Source organism: Entamoeba dispar, genomic scaffold (assembly GCF_000209125.1).
Source record: "Entamoeba dispar SAW760 scf_1105229462453 genomic scaffold, whole genome shotgun sequence".
Lineage (NCBI taxonomy): Eukaryota > Evosea > Mastigamoebida > Endamoebidae > Entamoeba > Entamoeba dispar.
The window spans coordinates 19,410-29,817 of NW_001855200.1; the positions used below are offsets into that span (position 1 = coordinate 19,410).

The 10,408-nt window shown below is 23.9% G+C and overlaps 5 protein-coding genes across 5 annotated transcripts, besides 27 other annotated features; 4 read left to right on the top strand and 1 right to left on the bottom strand.

Moving 5' to 3' along the window:
• Positions 1-22: 22 nt before the first annotated feature.
• Positions 23-107: a microsatellite.
• Positions 108-218: 111 nt separating this feature from the next.
• Positions 219-254: a sequence feature (AT_rich).
• A 126-nt stretch (positions 255-380) lies between these two features.
• Positions 381-415: a sequence feature (AT_rich).
• A 26-nt stretch (positions 416-441) lies between these two features.
• Positions 442-478: a sequence feature (AT_rich).
• Positions 479-788: 310 nt separating this feature from the next.
• Positions 789-904: a microsatellite.
• Positions 905-926: 22 nt separating this feature from the next.
• Positions 927-985: a sequence feature (AT_rich).
• A 117-nt stretch (positions 986-1,102) lies between these two features.
• Positions 1,103-1,164: a sequence feature (AT_rich).
• Positions 1,165-1,182: 18 nt separating this feature from the next.
• Positions 1,183-1,220: a microsatellite.
• Positions 1,221-1,255: 35 nt separating this feature from the next.
• EDI_308600 (uncharacterized protein) lies at positions 1,256-2,518 on the top strand (the record flags this gene model as incomplete). The annotated part of the gene is made up of 1 exon (XM_001739809.1): positions 1,256-2,518. One exon carries the CDS (start codon positions 1,256-1,258, stop codon positions 2,516-2,518), a length of 1,263 nt encoding a protein of 420 aa, XP_001739861.1.
• Positions 1,912-1,940: a sequence feature (AT_rich).
• Positions 2,082-2,116: a sequence feature (AT_rich).
• Positions 2,355-2,375: a sequence feature (AT_rich).
• Positions 2,513-2,584: a sequence feature (AT_rich).
• A 51-nt stretch (positions 2,585-2,635) lies between these two features.
• Positions 2,636-2,696: a microsatellite.
• An 11-nt stretch (positions 2,697-2,707) lies between these two features.
• Positions 2,708-4,621, top strand: EDI_308610 (Rho/RAC guanine nucleotide exchange factor, putative; the record flags this gene model as incomplete). Its single annotated transcript, XM_001739810.1, has 1 exon — positions 2,708-4,621. The coding sequence occupies one exon, from the start codon at positions 2,708-2,710 to the stop codon at positions 4,619-4,621; it is 1,914 nt and encodes a 637-aa protein (XP_001739862.1).
• Positions 2,753-2,864: a microsatellite.
• Positions 2,754-2,834: a microsatellite.
• A 48-nt stretch (positions 4,622-4,669) lies between the features above and the next one.
• Positions 4,670-4,746: a sequence feature (AT_rich).
• A 20-nt stretch (positions 4,747-4,766) lies between these two features.
• Positions 4,767-5,597, top strand: EDI_308620 (monoglyceride lipase, putative; the record flags this gene model as incomplete). The annotated part of the gene is made up of 1 exon (XM_001739811.1): positions 4,767-5,597. The coding sequence occupies one exon, from the start codon at positions 4,767-4,769 to the stop codon at positions 5,595-5,597; it is 831 nt and encodes a 276-aa protein (XP_001739863.1).
• Positions 5,011-5,049: a sequence feature (AT_rich).
• Positions 5,593-5,617: a sequence feature (AT_rich).
• A 159-nt stretch (positions 5,618-5,776) lies between these two features.
• Positions 5,777-5,906: a sequence feature (AT_rich).
• A 328-nt stretch (positions 5,907-6,234) lies between these two features.
• Positions 6,235-6,259: a sequence feature (AT_rich).
• Positions 6,260-6,870: 611 nt separating this feature from the next.
• Positions 6,871-6,906: a sequence feature (AT_rich).
• A 116-nt stretch (positions 6,907-7,022) lies between these two features.
• On the top strand, positions 7,023-8,228 carry EDI_308630 (UDP-N-acetylhexosamine pyrophosphorylase, putative; the record flags this gene model as incomplete). Its single annotated transcript, XM_001739812.1, has 1 exon — positions 7,023-8,228. The coding sequence occupies one exon, from the start codon at positions 7,023-7,025 to the stop codon at positions 8,226-8,228; it is 1,206 nt and encodes a 401-aa protein (XP_001739864.1).
• Positions 8,229-8,258: 30 nt separating this feature from the next.
• Positions 8,259-8,351: a microsatellite.
• Positions 8,352-8,381: 30 nt separating this feature from the next.
• Positions 8,382-8,424: a microsatellite.
• Positions 8,425-8,440: 16 nt separating this feature from the next.
• On the bottom strand, positions 8,441-9,913 carry EDI_308640 (uncharacterized protein; the record flags this gene model as incomplete). Its single annotated transcript, XM_001739813.1, has 1 exon — positions 8,441-9,913. One exon carries the CDS (start codon positions 9,911-9,913, stop codon positions 8,441-8,443), a length of 1,473 nt encoding a protein of 490 aa, XP_001739865.1.
• Positions 9,047-9,073: a sequence feature (AT_rich).
• Positions 9,159-9,204: a sequence feature (AT_rich).
• Positions 9,914-9,950: 37 nt separating the features above from the next.
• Positions 9,951-10,007: a sequence feature (AT_rich).
• A 139-nt stretch (positions 10,008-10,146) lies between these two features.
• Positions 10,147-10,177: a sequence feature (AT_rich).
• Between the last annotated feature and the right edge of the window lie 231 nt (positions 10,178-10,408).

A 10,408-nucleotide genomic window follows, 5' to 3' on the forward strand; every position in this document is an offset into this window, starting at 1 on the left:
GAAAAGAAATGTTGAGGCATTGAAATAATGATAATAAATAAAAAATTAAAATCAAAATTAAGAAAACAACAACATTTTACTTGAAATTAATAAAATAAGAATAAAAAAATCAAAACGTTGAATATTTTTAGATATAACAAACCAAATAGAATTGTTTCTTTTATTCTTATTATTTTATATCTTTCATTTAATTATTAGATTATTTGTACTACGCTTTCTATTTTATATATCATTTATTAATTGATTTTTTATATCTTCTATTTATACTTCTTTCTATACTTCTTTAATACCACTCTTTTCATTACTCATCATTCTTACAAAATATGTATTTTAATTGAATTTTATTCGTTTCCTGTAATTGTATTTATCATTTCTTCCTGTTATATTAATAATAATTTGATTAGAATAATTTATTGATATTGCAAGACTAATTTAAGATAGTTATTATTTTTGTAATATAATTCATTTATATAATAATGCCACTGTACCCAAAAGTTATTTTAATATATTTGTTGTTTATTTGTATTCATTTGAGTTATTATGAAGAAAAACAATAAAAAATAAAACATTGTAGTATCAAATGGTATATAATAATATGTTTTCTAAAAAAATATCAATCAACAAAGTATAACTACAAAACTATCGTACTAAAAAGTTGTTTAAATATTTTATTTAAACAAATAAAGTTTGTTGACATTTTAAATAAAACAAACAGACATTGAGTAGGGTATTAACTGAAGAATTATTAAACTGAAATTTTATTATTAAATCAAAGAATCTGTATAATTAATAAACAATAAACTTGAAAAATATAATGTAGATAATAATAAGAAGTAGTAAATGAATAAAAATAATAAACCAAAACATAAACAATAAACAAAAAAATAATATAACCAATTAAAAAAAGAGTTCATTTGTTTTGTTACTAATTAATATTTATTATATTGATTTGTAATAATTATACTTATTTAATAATTTAATAAAAGAGAGATAAATAAAACATAAAACCAAATAAAATATTTTAACCAACAATTCATTAAACAATATTATTTTTTTAGAATAGTTTTGAAAAAGAGGATGCATATAAATAAAGATAATGCACTAATTTTTTTAAATTGAAAATATCATTTAAATATTTCAAATAATAAATTATGTTTTATAATACACAAATAAAGGATGGAAAAAAGAATTGAAGAAGAAGAAAAAAGAAAAGAAAAGAACTTAAAAGAACTGAAAAAAAGTATTAAACAAAGTAATGTTCTTACTTGTTTTATTTATTTGTTTAAGTTATAGTCAGTTATGCACACCAAGTAGAGCTCCGTACAAAGATGTAGTAAACGGTTATACACTTAAGTATGTTCAGGCCATTGCAAGACATGGAGATAGAGCTCCAGGAGATTCATTTTATGGAGACAATGGAGAATTTCGTTGTGACACATTAGAAGAGTCACACATTTATATGAATAATGGAAATAAAGTGTCCCATACAGCATCTTCTAAAGCAACAGTAATTGATAAAAAGAATAATCCATTTGCAGAGAATTATATGTGGAAAGGAAGTTGTGAGCCAGGACAATTAACACCAGAAGGAATAACAATGCACTATCAGTTAGGAAAACATTTTGACGAAATATATAGAAAACATCATCAATTATTACCAACATACTTCGACCCATCAATTGTTAAAATTAGGGCATCAGCTAAAGTAAGAACATTACAAAGTGCACAAGCATTTTTACAAACATTTTATCCACTTGAAAGAAGAAAAAGTGTAATTGATATAGAAATAAAAACAAGACCATATGAAATTGAAACACTAAAACCAAATAGAAATTGTTGTCCTAAAATTAATGAATTAGAAGAAAAAATAGCAACAAATGAAGATATTGTTAAAAGAAGAGAAGAACCAACATTTAAAAATGTATTTAATAAATTATATAGAATTACTGGATTTGAATCAGGAACATCATATTTATATGATTATGTTGATTTAATAACAGCTCGTATCTGTCATAATGTTACTCTTCCTTGTAAAGATAATGAGTGTTTTACAGAAGATGATTATAAAATTCTTGTTGATGAATATTTATATGAAAATAAATATTTCTTTAATAATGAAATTGCCCCATATCAACTTGGATTCTTTATTGATGAAATGTTAAATGACACTGACGAAGCATTAAATTCAAATATCGTTTATCAACATTATTCTGCACATGATACTTCAATTTATGGTATTTTAGCATTACTTGAATATGACACTCAAATAGCTATTCCTTATGCATCTACTTTAGTATTTGAATATTATACTAAAGATAATCAAATATTTGTTAGAACATTGTTAAATGATGAAGTATTAAAATTAAATAAATTATGTACTTTAACTGACGATATGTGTTCTCTTAGTGAATTTGAATCTAAATTACGTGCTAAAGTTCCTCAATACTCTTCATGTAATGATGTTACTATTAAGAAACCAAGAATAATTTCTAGAAAAGGATGGTACACCCACAATTAATATTTTAATTGAATACTTTTTTTTTACTAAATAATGAAAGAGTTTTGTATAAAATATTAAAAATAACATTCAAAGAGATATTTTTAAGTTTATTAAAGATGGTTTATAAAAACGATTAATAAAGACATAAAAAACTAAAAAAAAAGGAAAAAAAAAACATTAAACAAAAGAAGGAGAACTTAAAAATCAATGAGTGAATCTATAAACGTTATAGACCCATTAACAAAGCCAATTGAAAAGAACAACACAGAGAAAGAAAAAGGAGAAGAAAATGAAGAAGGAAAAATAAAAGAAAAGATAAGTAAAAGAGAAAGAATAGTAGATGAGATATATACAACAGAAGAGAGTTATGTGAAGACATTAGAGCAGTGTATTGAATATTATTACAAACCATTTCTTCAGTGTAGTGAATTAAATGAAACAAGAAAAAACGAAATATTTTTATATTTACCAGAAGTTCTTTCAACAGCAACAGCATTTTTAAAAGATATGGAGAGTTATAGAAATAATAAAATATTAGAAAATAAAGTGGTTGATTGTTTTAAAAGATTTATACCTTATTTAAAAGTATATAAAATGTTTATTGGAAATAATGAAATTTGTTTACATGCATTAGCAGCAATAGAAAAAAGTCCTATTGTTCTTTCATTTCTTGAACAATGTCGTGTTAAAATTCCTGGTAAAAATCAACAACCATTACGGTCTATTCTTATTATGCCAGTCCAACGTATTCCTCGATACGTTTTATTGTTAAAAGATCTTTTAAAAAATACTGATGTCACTCATTCTCAATATCCTATTATTCAAGGCGTTTTAAAAGAAGTAGAAGAATTGGCTCAAGTTTGTAATGCCGCTTTATTAAATACTGAAAGAATGTTAAAAATGTTTAAAATAAGAGATTCTATTCGTGGTTATTCTGGTGAATTAGTTAATTCTTCTAGGTATTTTGTTAAAGAAGGTTTTCTTACTAAACAATGTAGAAAAACTCCTAAACCAAGATATTTCATTTTATTTAATGACCAATTAATTTATGGAACTGAAACTATGGGTATTGTTACTGTTTCTGATGATAGAATTATTGACTTATTAGATTGTATTATTACTGATATTCAAGACTCTCCTACCCGTAAATTTGCTTTTCAAATTCAGTCTGGTAATCGTAGTTTTGTTGTTTTCGCTAAAAACCAAGAAGATAAAAAAGAATGGCTTGACGCTTTAAATAAATCTATTGAAAAACAAAATGGTACTATCACTGCTAAAAATACAAGAAGTACTGTTGTTCGTCCTGTATTTAAACCTGATAATGAAGCATTAAATTGTGAATTATGTCATATAGATTTTACATTTGTAAGAAGAAGACATCATTGTAGAGCATGTGGAAGATGTATTTGTGGAGAGTGTAGTAAATGGAAAATGCCAATTCCACCAAATAATACACTAGAAAGAGTGTGTGCAAAATGCTTTGATTTATATAATAAAAATCGATTGAAACAAAAAGACATATCAACAAGAGAAAAAAGATTAGATACTGAAATGTCAAAACGTTCTATTTTTGAACAACAAAAGATTTTATCTGGAGGTGATATTAATGATTCTCAACAAAACGATGATTGGCAAGAATTCGAAGATATTGAGTTTGATAAAAAACCTTCTCCTAGGTCTCTTTCTTCTACTTCTGTTCCTCCTTCTCAACCTTTACAACCTAAACGTTCTCCTTCTCCTGTTGTTGGTAGTACCCTTCAAAAAACTCCATTACAACATAGTGCTTCAATGCAATCAGTTCCTTCTTCACATCACCCTGAACCAAAAAGAAAACCTCCTCTCCCTCCAAATAAACCAATTCCAACTCCTCAACCTAAACAACAACTTTCACATTCAGGAGTTGCTTCTTCTTCAAATCTTTCAGTTACACAACCTCCAAAAAAAATGCCTCCACAAGTTCCAAATAAGTTAAGAACAAGTGAATCTACATTAACTCAATCAGCTCCTTTACATCAAAAAAGTCTTTCACGTTTATCTGAAAACAATAGACTATCCTATAAATCACGTCCTTTACCTCAACTGCCAGTAAAACCTGACACTTCAAAACCTGAAATTATTTAGTTTAATACTATAATAACCATTCAAATAAATGTAATTGGATTTAAACAGTAATATTTTTTTTTAGAAATAAATTAAACTAAATAAATAAACTAATTTACTATTAATTTTATTATTTAATAAAATTTCATGAACGAAAAATTTAAGAATGAAATTCATTGAAAAGAAGTACAATATTAATAATTATTCAATTTTTAGTAGTGAGTACCACGTTAAAAATGCAAAATCAAACATAATTATCATGCATGGATTTAGAGGGTACTCTGGGCCATTAACAGAATTAGCAAAATATTTTGTTCAAAATAAATTTTCAGTATTTATGTTTGATTTTCCTTATCATGGAAGATCATCAGGTAAACCAAAAACGTATTTTAATAATGTAGATGAATTAGTTAATATAACAAATGAATATATTAATATTATTAAAATTTCAACACCATCTCTACCTTTATTTGTACTTGGTCATTCATTGGGAGGACTGATTACTTGTATTATTGCAAGAACAAGATCTGATATTACTGGTGGAATAGCTATTGCCCCTGGATTAGTTTTAAAAACAAAAATCGTTTATTGGTTTTATTATCTTTTAATGATACTTCTTTTTTTCTTTCCAAAGATCTTTATTCCTTGTCCTTCAAATCACAAAATATTCCCTAATGATGAATTATTCATTAAATATCATTCTGACCCCTTTATGTTTAATGGAAATTTGGCTTTAAATTCTGTTTTTCAAATAGCTAAAACTGGAGATTTTGAAAAAGACACTGACATTACTATTCCTTTTTATATAGAACATGGCGATGCTGATTCTATTGTTGATGTTAGTGGAAGTAGGATCAAATCACTTCATTTGAAAAACTCAAAAAGTAAATACATAGAATACAATAAAATGAACCATTTACTTTTTACTGAAAATAATTACCAAGAACAATTTGCTTGTTTTGTCGAATGGATTAATAAAGTTATTGAAGAAGAATAATTATAATTTTTTTTATATTACTTTCATTTGATTGAAAAAATTGATAGAACTTCATCACTTAAATATGACTTTTGTGTTATAATATTTATCTCTGCATAATGTGGCATTATTTTCTTTCAATATATCATTAAATGATGATTAATTTAACTCTTAGATTTTTTATCTTAAATTGAGAGAAGTTTAATAGATTTATATTATTTTATCATCAAAAGATTAAATACAGAAATATAATTATTTTTTAAATAGGATTTGTAAATAAATAAAATAATATTCGTTGTTTTAAAATATTTATTTATATTTTTATTTTTAGAATCTCATTCTAATTAGAATTCAACAGGTATTCTAAGACAGATGTAAATTGTAATATTATCTCATTTATCAGAAGATATACCTACAATCAATTAAAATGAAAGAAATAAAATTGAAGAATCCACAAAAAGAACTGTTAGTTCTGATTCTGTTATTTGTGGTTCTTGTAATGATTGTTGGAAATCGAGCTAATCTAGTATTTAGACTACTTCTTAGTAATAGATATCAATTAAGTTATATTACTAAAGATGAAATTAAGAATAATTTCGTTAGTTATTTTAATTTTCAAATCAAAGAGTTAAATGAATTTATTAAAAGCCTTGATGTCTTTATATTTTTATTAAATTTAAATAGAAGAATAGATGAATTTAAAAAGTTCTATATCAGGTAGTAATAAAAAAAAACTTATGTAAGTTATTTATTCCATGTTGTTGTTTATTTATCCTTGGTCATAATTGTATTTGTATTTATAAAAAGTAGTTTACAAATGTTTTATATGAACTCCTTTGAATTTAAGTATGGTAGAAATTTATATCTAATAAATGAACCAAAACAAAAAAGATTTTAAATTAAAAAGAATAAGATGGCTTAATCTAAAAAAAAGTATGATTATCATTAATACTTTGAATTCTCTTTTGTATTCTATTCTAATCACTTTCTTTCATTTAAGCTATTTGTTTTAAAAAGGAATAAATCTCTTTTTTAATTTAATAATACAAACCAATTGAATATTAGTTATTGTTGACAAAAGTTATTTATTATCCGAAAAAAAATGATAATTATTTACTTATTAATAACAGCAATAAAATGAAATAAAAGAAATACCAAAGGATTTAGATATTGAATAAAATTGTTTTAATACATAATAATGACTTAATACAGAATGATTTTAAATATTATGAAAGTGATAAAATAACTCTTCTCAGAACTATGGAAATTATTTCAAATTTACGAAAAGTCTTCCTTTTTTATTTTGATTAAAATTTTAATTATTTTTTTACAGTAGTATTAAATTTGATATGTAAAACTAAACTTGAAATAACAAAAAAGTTATAGAAAAGTCATAAAAAGTAAAGGAGATTTAAACTAAGAAATCTTCAAATCAAAACATTCGTTATGACTTATCAACCAGTCGAAATTACTACTAACAAAATACCAGTTACTAAAGAACATTATTATCATGGTTTAGAATTAATTAGTCAAGGAAAGGCTGCACTAATAACACTTGCAGGTGGACAAGGAAGTAGACTTGGATTTGAACATCCAAAAGGAATGTTTGTATTACCATTTGAAACACCAAAATCAATATTCCAAATGACATCAGAACGATTATTAAGACTTCAAGAATTAGCAAGTGAATATAGTCATCAAAAGAATGTAATGATTCATTGGTTTTTAATGACTAATGAAGAAACAACAGAAGAAATTAATAACTATTTTAAAGAACATCAATATTTTGGATTATCTTCTGAACAAGTCCATTGTTTCACACAAGGAATGCTTCCAGTTGTAGACTTTAATAGTAAACCATTGTACGAAAAGAAAGATAAAGTTTTTATGGCACCAAATGGAAATGGAGGATTATTTAAAGCATTAAAAGATAATGGAATATTAGAATTTATGAAAAAGAAAGGAATCAAATACTCAGTCGCACATAATGTAGATAATATATTATGTAAAGATGTAGATCCAAATATGATAGGATATATGGATTTACTTCAATCAGATGTTTGTATTAAAATTGTTAAAAAATCAATAAAAGAAGAAAAAATTGGAATATTAGTAAAAGAACAAGAAAGAATTAAAGTAATTGAATACACTGAATTAACTGATGAATTAAATAAACAATTACCTAACGGAGAATTTATTTACAATTGTGGACATATCGCAATTAATGGATTTTCAACATCTTTCTTAGAAAAAGCTGCAGAATATCAATTACCATATCATATTGCTAAGAAAAAAGTTCCATTTATTAATGAACAAGGAGTACTTATTCATCCTTCAGAAAATAATGCGATTAAAAGAGAAATGTTTTTCTTTGATGTTTTTCCTTTAGCAAAAAACATATCAATTTTTGAAATTCAAAGATTTATAGAATTTAGTGCTTTAAAAAATTCGTTAAATGAAAGTTTTGATAATGTTAATACAGTGAAAAAAGATTGGTATCGTTTAAATATTTATTACCTTAAAAAAGCTGGAGCTATTGTTGATGATTCAAAGAGTTCAATTTGTGAAATTAGTTTAAGAAAAACATTTGAAGAAGAAGGTTTAATAGAGTTTAAAGGAAGAACAATTCAACTTCCTTTTATTCTTAATTAAATAACGTTCTTTTTTATTTTATTTTCATTGACAAGAGCAAATAGAAAAATAAATAATGAGATTTGATATAAAGAAAAAATCGTAATAAAAAATAAGAGAGTTAATAAATAATAAAAATAAGAAACAACTTAGTATTTATTATAGAAAATTAATAATAAAATATTAAATAAAATAATCTAAAAGAAATAAAATAAAAAGAAAGTAAAAAAGAATTAAAGAGAAATTTGTTCATCAACTAAAATACCTTCTTCAGGTTGTTCTTTAATAATAATTTCATCGTCATCATTATATTCATTAACTTCCATGGAAACTTCAGTTGGATGAGATATTTCAAATTTCTTAGACTTACGATTTAATTCTTGTTTATCATTCTTTACCATTAATAATGCCATTGCAAAACAATATAAATTAAAGTAAACAATTGAAGCTAAATAAATTGATGAAGCGTCATACCCATCAAACAATAATATACTTAATACAATAATAAAAATGAATACAATGATGATATTAAATACACTAAATCCAATAATTCTTCTTGACTTTTCACCTAATTTATGTCTTTCTGTGAATGTTCTAATCAAAGAGAAGATTAACCAAAATGCATAAGTTAAAACAATTAACAATACAATGACTCCTAATATAATTAATACAGCATTAGATGTTCCTGCAATTAAATATTTAATGTCATATACTTTTTGTGTAAAAATAAAGCAACATAATGTAATAAATATTATTCCAACAAAAATAACTCTTACACCAATAAATTTAAACCATAATGTTGTTGTACTCATCTTATTTACTGGTTTTCTTAACGAATCAAATATAATTAATATATAAAATAAAAAGAATGAAATTGCAAATGATTCAGCAACTGATGATATTAATGAAAAGAACCAATGGTGTGCTTGATATTCAATCAATGCTAATGGGTTATTAAATAATAATAAAATATACATTAATGTAAATGTTAAAATTTGTTCAAATATCCATTCTTTTATTGGAATAGTTCTCATACAATACATAAATGTCATTAATTGAATACTTCCAACACAAACAAAAGCAATTCTCCAAAACAATTCTGTAACAGTGAAGAAACTATTTGATGTCATGAGTGTTAATGTTGGTTTCATAGTAATTTCATCTTTATATGAGTTGTCTGTTTGGAAGATAAAATAATAAAAATGATAATCTGCTTTAAACTTTAATAAGAAATCACTTTTACATGACTTTTCTGAACATTCAAAATTAATATTCATCGTTTCTGTTAATTCTGGATCTACACTTTTCATTGCTTCTTCTTCTGAATATCCTCCAAGATAATAGTGAATTGGAACTACAAATGTTTTTTGTGTTGTTAACTCTTCACTTTTTATTTCTGCAGATAAACTAATTCTTGCTTCATAATTAAATCGTGAAAAATATCCAAATTGAACTTTTACTTTATCGTATTGAACTGCATCTTTTTCTTTATTAAAAGCATTGTACCCAATGCATTGTTTAGAATCAAATTTCTCAGTACTATTACATCTCCATAAATCCATAGAATTTTCTATTATAGTTGATGTGAAAACTGTAGCTAAAACACTTAATAACACAGCCAATATAGAAAATATTACTCCAATAATAATAAGTCCTTTTCTATCTAATGAACTTAATAATGTCTGTTTATTATCAAAAATCCCCATTATTTTTTGATTTTTTAAGTTCTGATTTTTTTATCTCTTTTTAATTTTATTATAAAATAGTTTTTATTTATTATTAAATAATTTATTTAATAATGTCATAGATCTACTTATTATTTTAAAGATTTACTAACAAAAGTTTAATGGACTTCCTTTATTAAACATTTTTTGTTTTATTTCTTGTTTAAGTTAATTGATGAATAACAATTTAATAATTCATAAGAAACTTGAATAAGTATTAATAAGTTATTTATATTAATATTATATGTAATGTTCTTGTCATTTGAAACGACTTTATTCCTTTAATCATTTGGATATGCGAAGTTCTGTTTGTTATTTATTTAATTATTTCTTCCTAGTTATTATGAATTTAGGAATTCATTATAATTTTTTAATTCAATTAAACACTTTATTTTTTCTATCTACTTTCCAACAACAGTAAATTTTGTAAGTAATAATTTTAATGATAAAGTTGTGTATTATATTTTACGGAAATTA